At 46.9% G+C, this 17,003-nt stretch overlaps 2 protein-coding genes across 3 annotated transcripts in view; both read left to right on the plus strand.

Annotated features, from left to right (window-relative positions):
* Positions 1–17,003, plus strand: part of LOC119391077 (zinc finger CCCH domain-containing protein 14) — a 121,490-nt gene that overhangs the window by 19,999 nt on the left and 84,488 nt on the right. For both annotated transcript variants that reach the window (XM_037658759.2, XM_037658760.2), the window contains exons 6-9: positions 2,314–2,465; positions 6,000–6,154; positions 9,439–9,539; positions 9,813–9,941. In XM_037658759.2, coding sequence (XP_037514687.1) covers positions 2,314–2,465; positions 6,000–6,154; positions 9,439–9,539; positions 9,813–9,941 — 537 coding nt within the window. The remainder of the gene's footprint in view (positions 1–2,313; positions 2,466–5,999; positions 6,155–9,438; positions 9,540–9,812; positions 9,942–17,003) is intronic.
* Positions 9,952–16,846, plus strand: LOC119391079 (uncharacterized). The gene is made up of 3 exons (XM_037658763.2): positions 9,952–10,189; positions 11,431–11,539; positions 14,585–16,846. Exons 2-3 carry the CDS (start codon positions 11,448–11,450, stop codon positions 15,927–15,929), a joined length of 1,437 nt encoding a protein of 478 aa, XP_037514691.1. The 5' UTR covers positions 9,952–10,189; positions 11,431–11,447; the 3' UTR covers positions 15,930–16,846.

Raw genomic sequence — 17,003 nt, forward strand, 5'->3', positions numbered from 1 at the left:
TTCTTCCACCTCGGTTGGCAGCATCGCTGGGTTGCCGTTGTCGGCCTCTGAGTAACTCTTTTACGCGGCGTTGTAAGCACCTTGAAGCACAATGTTGGCGTTGCTTACTCTACAGTGTTATGAGGCTTGGCGGGAAGACATAAATAACGATTGTGCCACATGGTTAACACCTACACACACGTACACAAAACGTAAATGGCGAACGGGAGCTGGAAGCTGCGACTACTGCTGGTCTGTAGCAACGTCTCACACAGAAACTGATGATAATGATAACGAAGTGGTACTTTCGTTTTAGACGTGAACCAGCTTATGGCGGGGGCTTTGTCCGTCTCTCCCTCCCACGTCCCGCGGCGTCCACCCCCCATTGCGCATGCGTGTCCCCTGCCCCTCTCTCTCCTCTCCTATGCTCCTCTCCTCTCTCTCCTCTAGGAACCCTCTACTCTACGAAGCGGTGCGCACGACATGTGGTGCCCACTCCACTGGGGACGCCACGGTAGTTCCGCGGTATAAAATGACAGAGCGCCCACGCCTCATTGTCTTCTGCGCAACGCCGCGATGAGCGCCAGCGTCAATGCTGCCGCCAGTGTCAGAGTTAGTGCCAGCAAAAGCGCAAGCGTCAGCACCAGTGTCAACGTCAGCGCTGACACTGGCTCCCCGCTGCTTCGCATCCACACATGGTTCCCTTTAGCGGGAGATGGTGTAATTTTTTTGTAACTATTGTGGGCACCACAACGTTTCAGCTAAATGTTGTGGCGCCCTTTTTTATTTATTGCGTCAGTTCCATGGGTTTAATGCTTCGTTTAAGAACAAACAATTCGAACAGCACTATTGCGCGTGACGGTGCTGGCTTTTATTGCGGCCGTAATCTCCGTGGTCACCGCACTGCTTGAACAGCAGGCAGCTAACATCTAAGACCACATCCGCTTCATTGTTATAACAAGATTAGATATATATTTACGAATGCTTTCGCGCTCAGTTTATCGTACTCGCGAATGAAATATGGACATATTGGTCTCGCAGAATCGCATGACTTTTTGCGTATGTAAGGTGTGCACTATTGTATAAAGTGCACCAGTGAAAATATCGGAAAAGAGGTATGTCTTATACACCAGAAAATACGGTATGTGGACCTAGCTTTATAAAAAAGTAAACAAAAAAATTGGGGGACACTTAAGCTTCGCCTTTAAGAGTTGAATGCGATAGCGAAATCCGGCCCCTAGTGCGCACTTCAACCACTAAGTGCATACTTATTAATGTGTATTGTTACGAACACACACGCACGCACGCGCGCGAATTTTACAGGCTTTCGATCTAAAGCAAGAGTCGCATGGCCTCCAAGATATACGCCGCGCGCCGGCCCTCTCGGATGCCATGAAACTTCGAGACATATTTCTCACAATGCCTCACAGATGGCAGCACATTATCTAGCGTTTGCTGCGTTGGCTTGATATGTTTTCCTCTAGATGGACATAGTTGTCCATTTTTAGAGCTGTTTGAAAGTTCGTGTGTGTATTTAGCGGCGATGGCTGCACTATCCCGGCGTTTTTCGACGTAGTTTGATGGCCTCGTGAATGCGCCTACCGTATGGGCTCGTTTTCGTCATGACACCTGCCGAACAAAATGCGTCGAGACTCCTTTCACTACATGACATTTATGTAGTGTCTTTGTCCGAAGCAGCTGCAAGCAACATCGTGGCTTTGTGGTAAGACACCTGCTTGCCACGCGAACGGCCCGGGTTCGATCCTCATTGGGACCGAAGATTTTGTCGTTTATTTTATTTGCTACTTTCTTGATTTTTCACTCACGGATGATTTTTCGCTCACAACCAACGGTGCCGACGCCGACAGCGGAATTTCTGCGACACGAGCTCTCTAACGCTACCGCGTTAAAATTTAACCAAGCTAGTTTTATTGAGTTTGAGCTGTGGCGCACAACAGAGGTTGCAAGGTGAATTTGTCATAAGGCATGTAGCTACAACTTGTAATGAATTGAGGTCTTCCATATCCTGTGAGGGTGTCCTGGGCATAATGTGAGGGTGTCCTGGTCATAAGGGTCAGAATGACATCGACAGTTGTGCTGATAAGAGTGACACATGTAATAGTGTACGAAGAGATGCCAAATTGTGATTTGACAAGAATCTTGTGTAATGAACGAAATTGGTGACTGATTCCCCTGCATTGGGCTGTGATATGGTGATTTGAGGCAATATCTGACTATGCTTTAAGGGGTCAAAGTGCACTCTGACAGTAACACACATTTCTGTTTGTGTCCTCTGATTTATGCTGTGGTCTGCATTGTACCTCCTGTATGCAGATGATGATCTGGCGGACGACTTGCGTGCCATGGTGGAGCAGCCGCTGACAACGCAGCAGCCGAGGATGACCAGCAGTGGTGCAAGCAGCAGTGTCTCTCTGGTGCGACCCATTCCAAGGGCGTCTGCACCCGAAGAAACGTTGACATCCAAGGTGTGCGAGGCGGCTTTAGTTTTCTGCAATCCAGTGCTGTTTTGTGTGTTGGGGTTCTTTGCTTCTGTCACTGCAGCTACACATGTATACATACCAGTAGTAGACAGAGGGCACGTGGGTGACGACAACTGCCAAGCACAGAGCCAGAGTTTTTCCATCATACCAGTTGGGAAACTCCGTTTCGAAATCCAGACAGGCCCATGGACAAATTTGCGTAGGATAGCAAACTGATGCGCCACCTGGGAGTGACGACAGAAAACACACCAGCGCATCACGATCGCTGCAGTCTTTGCCGTCATTGCGTGAGTTGCCGCAACAAGAATTGGGAGCTCTTTCAAGAAAGGTGATAGAGTTTTATGACTGCAGTATCATCTGTGAAATACAAGCCACAAACGTAAATGCACTGCTTGCTTCATCAGTTGGGCATTGCTTGTGGGATGGTGCTATGCAAGACATGAAAGTGCCATTTATTAGCTTTTATTTCCACATACGGGTGACGCCGCATTTAGCAAACCTCCGAGATTTTGGACAATGGTGTGTCTGGATTTTGGTGCATGGAGCCTATGGCGAGTTTTGCAGCTCCTCATATGATTAGAGAACTCTAGCAGAGAGCAAGTCGTAATTGATTTTCTTTCAAGTAAGCGCGACCTACCCATCACTGCACCAAAATTTATCCGGGATTGGTGCCATTTCCATCTGCTTGCATCGCCAATCTCTCATAAAGCAACCATTGGCATAATAGATGTCCATTTTTCGTGCCACTTATTGGCCCAGCAACGATCCAACTCCAGTCATAAAGCTGAAAATTTATGCTAATGAGATATAGTGGGCGATTACAGACCACTGTGACCATCTGCGACTGTCGCTTTGTTACCAACCTATTTGCACTACCTCTGCAACTCACTGATGTGTGTGCACTGTAAGTAATGCAGGAGCGTAATTTGCCAACCTGCAGTCCAGCAATACATTCGTATTAGCCTACTAGCACAGAAATTCTGGGACGCTACAATACAGTACACTCACGACAATTCAAACTTTTAGTTAATTCAAAGAAATTTAAAATTTTTGGTTGGCCCAGCATGCCTTCAATGTATTTTAAAGCCGCTTAATTCGAATTGCTCTATTGCGTTCAGATAATTTATACTTTTTGCTTTTCCGTGCTTGAAGATCCCATGTTAATTGAGGAAGAAAGGTGTGTCGCGTGTGGAACACTCGTGCCACTTTCGGCACAGGACGGTGGCGTCACACGCAAAAGCATTCTAATATGAGGAATGGGCAGCCATCTGTCATTGGACACAGCGCACATTTTGTTCATTGATTGCACATGCATGCCTGCCCTGTGTAATAACGAATACCAGTATAATGGCTGATGTCTGAAAACATTGCTGGAATTCATTCAGAGCTGTCTGTGACGATGCTGTAGCCCTGAGAAATAATAAGTGAAACACTCCAGTTTTTTTCTGTCACGTCCCCCCGCTCCCAAATCTCCTGAATTTTGAGGTTGCCAGGATGGCAGGTATGTGTGAATATTTCATTACAACACAAGTTGGTGTCTTGCCCCTAGTCACATTCATCAGGATTTCTGATAATTAAAACAAAATCTTAAAATCTCCTCGAGTTTGAATTATTGAGGGGCAAAATATGCCATTACTGCTTCTTCTGGAAAAGTGTCCTGTGGCACAGCCACGTAAAACATTTAGCCAATGTACGTAAATGTAGGTGTACTGTGAGGTAATTATTCATTTCGCTATGGCACAACGCTGACAAAGACTAAGGTGAAGGCACACAAAAGATATTAATGTCCTTTTGCTCTCTGACTTTTTTTGCGATAGCAATTATATGGACACTCTTGGCTGGTTTTTGTCGTCGGCGTCGCCGTCATGTCTTGTATATGTATATGTGTATACAGTAGAACCCCGCTGTTACGTTCCTCACTGCTGCGTTTTCCCGGCTGTTACGTCGTTTTCCGCCGGTCCCGGCATAGCTCCCATAGGATACAATGTATTGGGAACCCCGCTGTTACGTCGTAACTGTCGGACCGTTCCCGTATGATACGTCGCGAAGTGCGCTCGGAGCCGACCGAGTGACTACCAAAGAGAGCCGCCATGGTGCATTTTCACGCAGCTTGGCCTCGTTTGACCGTAATATTAGCCGCATGAGAGGCGCAAGCAACAGAATCTTTCAATTGATGCAAACAAAAGCATGGCCTTCGAGATTCAAATTTCAAAGATGGCGTCTATGACGTAACTGCCCGCGAAAGCAAGGCCTTCGAGATTGGCATTTACTATTGACAAAAGCATAGCCTTTGAGATTTGTATTGCACAAACATGGCGTGTATGACGTAATTGCTTGTGAAAGCAAGGCCTTCGAGATTGGCATTCACTTCTGCCATCGCGTCGGCGTAGACTCATCATCATCGTTATTTGTCGGAGAGCGGGAGGAGTTCGAGCTGGTTGGAGCTCGCACGGTCGTGCGTGCGGTTCGCGGTCGGACTCGCCGCGCCGGTCGTGATTGCGTGTGCTTAGTTCTTTCATGCCTACAGCTGTTGGTGTTAAAAAAATCACATACGTTGATTACATTTCTGTGGATGAGACCGTCCTAAGCTCCGCGTTTCTATCCATCGACTAGATCGCGGCTGAGCGCGCCAATTTTCGTGCTGCTCGTAAGAATTGAAATAAAATTCTGTACCACTAAATATTTTGCCGTTTTTCCTGTTTTTCGGCTCTTACGTTTCCCGTCTCTTACGTTTATTTCCTACGGTCCCTTCAAAAACGTATCAGCGGGGTTCTACTGTATATATATATGTAAAAGCCACAAAGAAAAATAATTCAGAAACACTTTCCGACACGTGGAATTGAATGGGCGACCTGTTGCTCCACAGCACACGGTGTTAGACGGCTAGGCCACTAAGAGTACCGTCTTTCAGCATGCTAACGGCGCCATTTACTTCAGCGTGCTTTATTGCTCACCAGCGAGAGGGCGCGAAGTGCGCGAGAGGGCGCGCTTTGAAGGTAAATGCCCCGCTCGTAGAGTTGCACGTGCCTCCGTGCACTTCGCCCTACAGGGCGTGGTTGCTGTGTGCACGCTTACCTCGTGGTGGGGGGAGGGGGGGTTATGTTTCACCCACTACGGCAAAATTCAAATCCCTGTAATAGACAAAAAAAAATTTTTTTCCAAGAAATACTTTCCGAAGGCGAATAGTGCACTGATATGAACGTCCACAATTTTTTACAATACAATTGGAGAGGGTCGAGCGCAATGTTTGGGACGTTTGGCGTGGAATGACCCGGCAATAAAAGAGGGTGGATGGATGGATGAATAGAAAAACTTTATTAAGGCCCTTTGGAACATGCTATAGCATGTAGCGGGCCGCGGCCACATGGAACAGAATGGCCAAATCTCTCTGCTGCGTTGCATTTTTTTTTTGTTACTTGCCTTTTCCTTTCCTTTTAATGTCCATCCAAGTTTTGCAGCACACCACTTGTACACATTGGGACACCTTCTGGCATTAATTTGGTGAAGTGTGATGTGCAGGAACGGCCAACCAAGAAGTCGGTGGTGGCAGCAGCCGCCGTCGTACGCCGGAAACCACACTTTCTGAGCGAGGCCGAGGATGACGACGAAGAGTACGACCCGAGCAACCCGTCGGTGGGCTCCATCGCCAGCGTGGTCAAAGTTTCTGAGAGGAGGTGGGTGCAGGTCACCTTGAACAGCTTGGAGGTCACCTTGAGCAGTGTGGGGGTCACCTTGAGTAGCTATTGCAGTCCATTAAAGCATTTTGAATAAGCACCTGCCATGGCAGCTTAGTGGCTAAGGTGTTGCACTGCTATGCTCAAGGCCACAGGTTCGATTCCTAGCCACAGTGGCTGCATGAAAAAGTGGAGGTGAAATGCAAAATCCCTACATGTAGGTAGATTTAGGTGCATGTTAAAGAGCCTCAGGGTGTTCCAGGTTAATGCCAAGTCCCCTCCTAGTATGCCAATTCATACAGCAGGTTGTAAGGTTTCAAGAGGGTCTCTATGAATGCTTCTTTCATTTAACAATTATTTATGGAAATGAGTAGAGCTGTGTGAATAGCAAAATCTTGGGTGCAAAGCGAATTCGAATATTGAAGTGTGAGTGCGAATCGAATCGGATATTTTTCTAATATTTCTGGAATATTTCTATAATATTTTTCTAGTACTTTGAAGCGAAATTGCAGAAAAAAAGTGGGAGAGGATTCCTAAGCATATTCTTATGAGATAGCAACATGAAAGTGTTTCTTTTCGCTACGTTGATGACGCACTGGCCGGGTGCTGTTTCATAGTTGTCTTATCAAGAATGAGGCAATGTAGAGGCCGAATTGTATTTATGTACGTGATTTAGTGCAACTGAAACGTTGCCGACAACGCTTTACACGTGATAGGCAAAGGTGCCATTTCCTCAGCCTCTCCTTCTCTTTTAACTTCTGTGGAAGCCCAACTGATGTGGCGGACAAGGGTGTGCTCCCTTCAAGTCCGGAATTCCAAATCTGCCTCGTAGACGTCGATATACAAGAAAATCTGAAATTTTGGATGCTAAAAAGCTTCGGCTCCCGATTTTTCTGACTTCCTGCCCAAATTTCAGGTCCAAAACAGCATTAGTTGAGCTCCCACCTCTGCCACATCTTTCATCTCCATGTTGGAACCAGTGTTTTCTTGAGTTAGTAAATTGGCGACCGTAGCAGAGCTTGAAAGGCAGCTTTGCCGCAATACCGGGGTGTGATGAGGTGAAGCATATTGAAAATCTAGAGACGACTTTCAATCGGACGTTGACTGTGTCTTGGCAAAGTACGACCGTGACGGAGCTTGAAAGGAAGCTTTGCTGCAATACGAGAGTGTAATGAGGTGAAGCATACTGAAAATCTGAAGGGGTCACTTTCAAGTGGATGTTGACTGTATTTGTTTTTGGGAAGTTCGAATAGTTCAAATAGTAAAATTTCAGTGCGAATTGAATCGAATAGCAAACACTATTCGAAAAATATTCGAAATTTCGAATATTCGCACACCCCTAGTTATTGGCCAAACCTAAGTAGTTGATAGCATTTTTTGTACCATAAGTTTTATTATTGGGAATATATTTATGCATTAAAACATGCTATACAGTCGAACACGGATATATCGAACTCGAAGGGGATCGCGAATCAGTTCGATATATGAAAAATTCTATATAAAAAAATACAGGCCCCGAGACCTTGCCAGTGGCGGACGATCACCTACAATCGGCGCATTCAAGAACGACAACTAATTCCACACACATGATGCAACAGAATGTTTTATTTGCGCGAAAAAAAGATTGCTTAGCTTGGCCGGCTTCTTCGTCTTCGAAATGAAGTTGAAGACGCTGGCCTCGATCTTATCGAGGCTGTCCAGGTGCGTTAGCCCGGTTCACTTCATGTCGCCACAAAAACGGCAAATCGAGCCGAACGCTGCCGCCACTTCAGCGGCGGAGTATGCGCGTGTAGTCGCCGCCTCGTCCGGACAGTCTTCGTCGCCACTTGAGCTGTCGGCCTGGGCATCCTGGGTCCCTGCGACCGCAGCCACAATGTCCTCGTCAGCGAGGCTCGCAACAACCTGAACATTGCAGTCCGCTTCCACAAAATCGTCCGCAGACACTTCGGGTGGAATGGCAGCCGGGAAAAGGGACAACAACTCGCAAAATGCATCTATGTGCTTGTCGTCGCCATTTTCACTGGTTTCTACAAGTTCCGCCGTCATGAAGCCTGCCTTCCGGAAGCAGTTGAATGGCACCAAGCAGGTCAACCTTCAGCTCGGTGCCCATGCGGAGGTTGACCAGCAGCCTATCAAGGAGTCGCCTCCTGTAGCCCACCTTGAAGGACTTGATGATGCCCTGGACGAGCGGTTGCAGCTTCGCTGTCGTGTTGGCTAGCAGAAACTTCAGCTCGATGTTGTTGAGCTCGCAGGGGAGCACGCACACAAAAGAGGAATGCAGTGGTATACAACATCTCACGGAAATTAACTCCGCCAACAAAGCGCTCCAGTCGCAATGGTGGCGATGGCTACCCAGGCGCTCAGGCTACCTGCGAGGGCAGCAGCAATGTAAGAAAGGCGCGAGCTGTGGTCGGCTGAGCAAATACACAAGGGGCGGGCTGTGGTTGGCTGATCAAAACTCACAAAACAGCAACAAAAAAAAAAAGAAAGAAAGAAAAGGCAAAAGGAGGAGGCCACCGGCTCCTTCGTTCCTGCTCTCCGAGCCGATGGTAACGCGGAGAAAGCATCAGAAAGAGAGAGAGAGAAAAAAAAGGAAAAAAGCCATTCCACAAGTTGGAGAATGCGCCCAGCAGTCCGAGCTCTCTTGCCCTCACGTTTTTCGAGCGTTTCGGGTGTCGGCTGAGGCACGGTGCTGTGAAGGTTGCAGAGTGCAGCGAGTGCTGAAGCGCACCTTCCAGCTCGCGCGACGTTCAATATATCCGATGGCGGGTAAAAATGTCGTTCGATATAGACGTGCAAATTTTTATACTTTTACAAAGGATTTTCAAGGGGATAATTTGCAAGCTAGATATAGCCGAAAATTCTATATATGTGGGTTCGATATATCCGTGTTCGACTGTACCACTAAAAACTACTCTGCTGTTGTCGCTCTCAGGCAGTTTATAGCCACAGCCACCAGGGGCATGCATGCCTGGCACACGCCGTGCAGTGACCGCATCCCCCGCATTTGCACCTAAAGTTTATTTTAAGGGTTGCTTATAGCTATAGCACATTATTACTTAAACATTGCCTGAAATAGCAAATATCTGTTGTGCCACTGAAGCACCCGTAGCAATTACCATGATTTCCAAAGTACACTTCCCTTTCTCGTGGAACAGTGCGCCGCCAAAGTGACATTCTGGGGATGTCAGTGCACTCGCTCAAAATGACACAAAATCTGCCAGTGTGACTGGGGCATTAGTTTTCTCAAACATTGAGCCATGCTTCTTTTACGGTCCTTGCAGATCAAGCGTGCCAGAGAGCATGCAGGCCAACAAGCTTCTCCTGCTCAAGGCCATGAAGGCTGCCCACCAGTCGGTCTCCAGCAGTGCTCGCCGAAACCCCTGTGAGTCTCTCCCGTCAGCTTCACTTTTTGAAGACACTTTGAAAGGAGTGGGGTGGGGTGGGGGGGGGGGGGGGCACGAGTCTTAGAAACAAAAAGAAAGCAAAAAGAGTTCAATTTCTTAGTGCAAGTGTGACGTTAGATTGGAAATAGGGCTGACACATCATGAAACGAAAGGTTGCTAAGAAATGCCTTGTGTGTTGCACATATGTTCAGGTGCTGTTACCCATGCATTTTAATTACCGTGGTTAATGATTCTCTGTTTGAAATCTGCAGCAGCCCGGGTGGAACCATATCAGCCCACACCTCTTCGTGAGCTGGGCTCAAAGCGGCGGAGACCTGCCAGTCGACTAGGCTCTTCGAGAACTGGTGACTTTGATGACGAGAACTCCATGCCACCAGCCAGTGAGTCGTGCTTACTGCACATTCTGAATGGTTATTCCCTGCTTACTAACTAGAATAGACCGATGTCACCGAGCATACTGCGCATGCGCAAGCTCGACGACGACTGACCGGCCGCCATCTTAGTTGTAGTTCTCGGAGCGCTTGTGCCGCTGCGGTTTGCAGGACTCTCCGATCAACTTGCGCCGTGTGAAGAAAATCGACTTCGATCAACATCGCATGTGCTTGACATTACTACTCAGACCTTCTAGGTAAGTGTTTCAACGAAGCTTATTCTTTCTTACAGCGTAGTTTATAAAATATCACGCTATATTGCACAGCTGTAGCGGCCGGATCGGCCCGGCATAAACCGACGAGCCGGCGTGGTCTTTCCGTGCATTTATTCTGAAACAGAGAGGTTTGTGACCCTGAGCTGGTCGTCAGTTAACGTTTAGATTATGTAAGTGGTGTAGTCAACGTAAGGCAATGTAAAGGTAGTTGCCAAAGGCTGTATGGGCCGCTTCGCGGAAGTGAGAAGCATCGCGCTGATCGTATTTCGCTGCATTAGCGACGGGCATTTGCTAAACACATTCCGAGTGTGGTGCAGTTGGAGCTTTCCGAGCACTGAAAAACCGAGCAGTAAAGACGCACGGAAGTGCAGGTCCGATATGTTGTCGCTGTGTTGCGCGCTCGATTCTGCCGTTCTTGTAATGCGCCCTTAGCGGTCAGCTGATCCCGCCGATTACGCGCGCCTACGTACCGTCGCTCTGACCACCACCCAGGCGATACGCAACAAGGAGAAATATAGGAAATGGAAAGGCTGCTTTACATATTAGATTATCGTGACGCGCAGCCGAGAACGCCTGTGTAGTGGGTGGCGAAATGCCGATTTGTCTAGTTCGCTATCATGCAGCCGTCTCTGCTGCATCGGTCATCATGGGTAGCTAGCCACTGACTGGAATGTGCTAAGAAAAATTTGTCGCTCGCGGAGAAACGTGCTCGCCCAAGCACTTGAAATTTTACGGAGCCGTAGTTCGTGCCGCGTTCGTGCTGCATCGGTTATCATGGGTAGCTAGCCACTGATGGGCATGTGCTTTAAGGGCTAAGAAAAATTCGTCGCTCACGGAAAAACGTGCTCGCCCAAGCACTTGAAATTTTACGGAACCGTAGTTCGTGCCGCGTTCGTGCTGCATCATCATTCCTTTTGCATTGATGGTTATTGTGTATGGATAGTTTGTTGCTAGCACTTTCCAAAAGCAGCTACGTTTTCAGTGGAGCTTTGTTTGTGGAAGACGACCAAGTTAGCACTTTAAGCAGCATATGGCTGTGGGAGTTAGCTGCATGTGTGCTGGTCCTCGTAGTGTGGTCATCTAAGAGTACGGTTGAAACAGTAAGAATAATCACGCCATATAAACCTTTGGCTTATGAAATTTTATTATATGACAAGCTCATAAAAGTGTGTTAGCACTTGACTATGGTAGGTTGCAGTATGCTAAATATTGTTTTGTCGCAGGCCTGTATATCGTGATCATGGCATGTAGACCTATAACCGACAACCAGGAAAAGTGGACCAGTCAGACAAAGTCACTGAACCCATTCTTTGGAAAAGAACACATCTATAGGTATGTACAACATTGTGTTAAAATGGAACCAATTTATAAATAAGCCGAGACATGGGTTAAAGCTTGTTTTTCAGTGCGTCCCCTTGCCAGAACACATAAGTAACCTTTCTTAGGGTGATTATGCCACCACAAAATGTTTGTTGACAAATAACACCTATGAAATTTCTCCTTCAAGCACGTTGAGGAGCAAAATTATGACATGGCAATGAATGTAGAAATAATCTGAGCCTTTCGGAACAATAACGAAAATATGAAATAGTATGTGCCAACTTTTTGAATGCCACGGGGCTTTTAAGACAGACAGCATTCGTTAACTTTCAGCTCTTGCACGCAGCAGCTTGACTTAAATGACATTGAATTTTCAGCAAGCACATCCACAGAGTGGTATAAACATCTGCATGGCACATATCATTACCTAATTATTTATTTGGACCTGTTGTAGCATCACAAGGACATTTTTTCAGGGAGGTTACAGAGTAACAAACACCTGTATACAAAAAGTGCAGTGCAAGAATTTAATATTTTACTACAACGATGAAAAAAAAGGGATGACAAATAGGAAGGATTTGAACACAAACAAAACTGGAAGCACAGAAAGAGAAAAAACAACTACATAATAAACCTACAAAAAGGGGCAGGTCATGAAAGCATCCGGCAAACAGTCAGTGTGTGCAACATAAAACTGCACTTACACACTGCAAAATAATAAGCTTGCTTAACGAGTGAGTGCTCCAAATCTGCTGGACATGCCAGGTAATGTCCTGTCATGTAGTACCAGAATGTGTCGCAAACTATGGGAGGCCTACTATCAGCAAACAGTGTCTGACACACGCGCATGATTCCACTTAATCCTTCAGCATTCCTCAAAAATGTGAGAGTTCATAAAGGCACGTGGAAACCTGCCAGCACACTGCGAGTTTGGAGTAAGCCAGTTAAGTCTGTGACATAATAAAAAATCCTCACACTGGTCTTTTCTCATTTACTGAAGCGCTGCTGCGTCAAATGCTGACGTTTCAGACATTCTCAAGGATTGAGCTTTCACTCTGACAGAAATTGTTTGCCTTCTGTGTTCCCAGTTTGCTTTTAGTGTATTCTAGACATAGGTCGGCAAACTCACTCATGAGTCAGCTCAGTCCAACTCACTCAGACTCAGATCGAGCCATGAGTCTGAGTTTGAGTGAGTCCGGGGGAGTAAAATTTTCGTGAGTGTGAGTACCAGTGAGTCCGGTTGGGAAAAAAAATTTCGTGTGAGTGAGTCCAGTTCAGGAAAAATTTTGGCAAGCCTCAGCCTGAGGGAGCCCTAAGCGCAATATATAAATTGTGAGTGAGTCTGAGTGAGCTCCATGTTTTTTGCCGACCTATGATTGCAGATATATAACTGTGTTTGCAGTGTTGAGCTGCGGGTAGGTGCTTGTCCTTGGTCAGTAGCTTGTTATCGCTTATGCTTTACCAGCTGGATTGATTCATTAACTCAGTTGTTCAGCACAGTACAGTATAGACCGCTTATAACGTAAGTCGCCGGAGTCGCGAATATCCGCACTATAAGCGGTACCGCACTATAACCAAAACAACCTTTTTCAAAGTCTGCACTTGCGCAAAACGTGTTGAGCATGTAGCCTCGCGTGTCCGATAATCGACATATGCGATTTGGGGCGCTTACAACCACTTAAATCTCCGAATGTTCAAAAATTAACCGCCAAAGACCCGCATTGCCAACGAAATGAACACGGGGAAAAAAAGCAAACAAAACAAAGTGCCATCGCGGAAATTCGCCGACTACCTCGAGGTATGCGCATTACACCGCAACCACGTCGAATCGCGACCGAAATTTCACGTGCTGAGCGGTACCGATCGTTCGATTTCACGGGCGCGCACGCGATGTCCAAGACATTGCAATCGAATCCGGAACCACCATTCGAGAGCTGCATGTGCCAACCATGCCCTCGTTTTCATTAACGATATGATTCCCTTCCCTTCAAGTGCAGCCATCGCAAAAAGTTTCGTTGATTCCGCACCAAACCGCAACTTTTATCGCCCGCGACCGCTACCGAAAAGCAACCAACGCTGATTAGGCCTAGCCTGCGGTTCAGCATGTAGTCGCGGGAAGCTTGTCCAAGACAAGAAGATCGAAGATCGAAAGGATCGCACTCAAGCACTAACCCAAGAACAGCGCGCGTGATACGAAGTTAGTGTTCGCGGCCGGGAGATCAACGGCGACAAAAGCCCGCCAAGGTTTAAATCCGCGCACTGGCAGAAAAGGCGAAAGCCCGCGTCATGAAGCCGCAAAACTTTTCAATTTGCGGACGAGGTAGCAAACGCGATATCTGTAGCAAGTGTGATAACGACGACGCTTTTCCCGACAGGAAACTTGCTTTAAAGCGCGCTTGATGAGGACGCCATCGTACGTTGCACGCGGAACGCACTGCCGGCAAGCGGCCGCGGAGCCTTGCCGCCGCCGGTGCAAAGGCTACTCCGTCGCCTAGGCAACCACCATCCTTCCCCACTCGGCGAGCCCGCACAGCGCTGCCGCAGTCTTTTTCCTCCCTCCGCCCCTCGTTCGTTCACTGTGCGTGCCCTCGCCCTTTGTAACGACCTCGTCGCTCCCTCCCCAGCGGCTTACCTCCTTTGAGAACCGCACTCGCTACCGCGTTTGTCGGAAATATTTTCCCGCAACCGCATTATAAACGGTATTTCATCTTGGGGGACTGCACAATAAGCGGTATGCGTATACATGCGGTTCTATGGGAGGGTAAACGGGAGTCGAAAAAGACCGCATTATAACCGGTCCTGCACTATATGCGGTTACGTTATAAGTGGTCTGCACTGTACACTGTGACAAAAGGCAGAGAGAGAGAGAGATACTGTTTTATGAAGCTTGAGGGGTCATTTACCACACAATTATAATCTTTCAGAACAGTTCTTGAACTCCAGTTATAAGTTGCAATTCCATAAAAATGGTATTATTCATTTTATTTATCTTTCCAGGTGTACATCTGCACTCAATAAGTTGCACACCATATGCTGACATTATAATATTTCATGCAGGTACATAGAAAGCAAAGGTGCTCAAAAACATCGAGATGCTGGGATACGCCTCTTCACTTCAGGACATTTGCAGAAGCTGCAGTTTTTGGAAGGCAGTGGTGCAGAGACCGTTGTACGTGCAGAAGTGCTAGCTTCCATGACTACTAGGACCCTGTACAAGGCATCCATCAAGTTGTATAAATGTGATGGTGAGGTAGTTTCGGGGAGCTGCACCTGCGTTGCAGGCAAAGGTGCAGTGTGCAAGCACATCTGCTGTGTCTTGTATGGTTTAATGTACATTGCACAGCATGATCTGGCATCTGTGCCAGACTCTCTCTCGTGCACAGAGACAGAAAGACAGTGGTACCACCCCAGAGACCCCAGGAAGGTCACGGAAGATTTTGAGAATGTAGTCTTTTCCAAGGACACCTGCGACAGGATCAGCTGTGCACCAGAACGACACCAAAAACGAATTCAGTATTCATCTTTGAAAGCAGACAGAAAGGTGATGAAAACACCCAGCCTGATAAACTTGCATGGCAATCTTAAGAAATGCGGCCTCGACTGCTTTGCCGACATTCTCGAGGCAAACGACTTCTTGCCCGTGAGAATTGCAGAAACAGCAAATTGTGCTGAAGAAGACAAAGGAATGCCGAAACGATGGCTTGATGCTGTAAAAGCTGGAAGTGCAGTCCAGTACACAGTTAATGACGTGAATGCTGTGGAGAATGCCACAAGGCTCCAGAGTGGATCACCCATGTGGCATCATTACCGGAAAGGAATTATAACTGCATCATCGGCGCATAGAGTGTACACATGGGTGAATAGTACGTGCAAAAGAAAGATGGGGCCCCATGATGTGCGCTCTCTGCTAAGCACTATCATGGGTAAGAAAGTGCGTGCTACTTATGCCATGAAGCGGGGCCTTTTATGCGAAGACAGCGCAAGGAAGGCCTTCCTTGAAAAAAATAAACAGCACGTGGACATCGACGTGAGGCAGTGTGGTCTTTTTTTATGCCGCAACCATCCTTTCCTTGGGGCAAGCCCAGACGGAATCGCTACATGCAGTTGTTGTGCACCACGCCTTTTGGAGATCAAAAGCCCCATGAGAATTGATGCATTTTGCAAGAATGAACTGCGTGGTGGATGCCTCAAAGCCAGCAGCAGGTATTTTACCCAGGTGCAGACACAAATGGGGGTTACCGGTCTGAAGAGTTGTGTCCTCTTCGTGTACAGTGAAGAAAAGTGTGTGCAAGTTCCTGTACTTTTTGATGAGGCATTCTTCACTGAGCTGGTGAAGTGCTGCAAGTTTTTTGCTGACCAGTACCTGGTGCCTTATTTCTCTGGAAATTGGCAGCTTTCTTAATCAGTGTAAATTTACTGTTCCTCTTTGTCATCCCTTTCTGCATGATTTATATTCTGCTGGTGTATGATGTACTATGCGTAATCTCACTTTAATGACGTGTGCAGAAAATTATCCTCGGTACTAATATATCCCATGTATCATGTATCTGGCCGAGGAGTGGCACAAAGCTGCTACATAGCAGCTCTCTATCTGTAATAATAAGTGTTGGGGCTTAATGTCCCAAAACCACGATATGATTATGAGACACGCCGTAGTGGAGCGCTCTGGAAATTTCGGCCACTTGGGGTTCTTCAACGTGCACCCAAATCTAAGTACACAGGCCTCAGGCATTTTCACCTCCATAGAAAATGCATTGTGTAACACAAGAAACTGCGAACATGCATCGTTCAAGCTGGTTTATGCGAGGAATACCCCAATGACGTTCAGTGCAATGTGGCCAAATGTCACCAACAAAGCCAATCTTGATCTCACAATTTATCTACAAATGAGCCAAAGAAGCAAGACTGCTTGCCCTCCTGCATATCAAGACCCAACAAAGGATTGACACTCATTACTTCAATGTTCAACGATGCCACAAGGACTACCAACTGGTTTGGATTATGGACCTTGATACGACATAGCGAGAACCATTTGTGATGGTACTTAGGACCTTGCGATGTATGTGGACATATTGGTGTACTGGACTATGATGTCATGCTTGGTGGCATGACGGAAGAACTGTTCCTGCGTGCTACCTGAAGTTTGCCATCTGCTGCAGCCCATGCGATTATTTATTTTTATGTGACCTGCTCATATTACCACTGCTCAGCACAAAGCATGTGTCTTGCCACTATCTCTGTACTGCAAGTGTTTTTTGCCTGCACTGTGAATAATATATTTTCTCACCACAAGTACACCCCAATAAACAACTCATTCTGTACTGGTTAGATTGTTTGCGTCTTCACCGACACAACCACGTGAACAGTAATTTGTTTGAAAGAAAAACCGTAGAAAAAGCTTTATTCCTAACTGTAGGAGGTCGAACGTGTCTTCGCTTTGAGCGCCTAAGAATGGTTTTGTCTTTCGTTAAAGTTT

This window comes from Rhipicephalus sanguineus, chromosome 4 (genome assembly GCF_013339695.2).
Source record: "Rhipicephalus sanguineus isolate Rsan-2018 chromosome 4, BIME_Rsan_1.4, whole genome shotgun sequence".
NCBI classification, from domain to species: Eukaryota; Metazoa; Arthropoda; class Arachnida; order Ixodida; family Ixodidae; genus Rhipicephalus; species Rhipicephalus sanguineus.

Excerpts from the sequence above, each read along its gene's own strand:
- LOC119391079 (XM_037658763.2), top strand. The coding sequence starts at position 11,448 with ATGGCATGTAGACCTATAACCGACAACCAGGAAAAGTGGACCAGTCAG. Across the intron at positions 11,540-14,584 it reads GGAAAAGAACACATCTATAG|GTACATAGAAAGCAAAGGTG; the intron begins GTATGTACAACA and ends TATTTCATGCAG.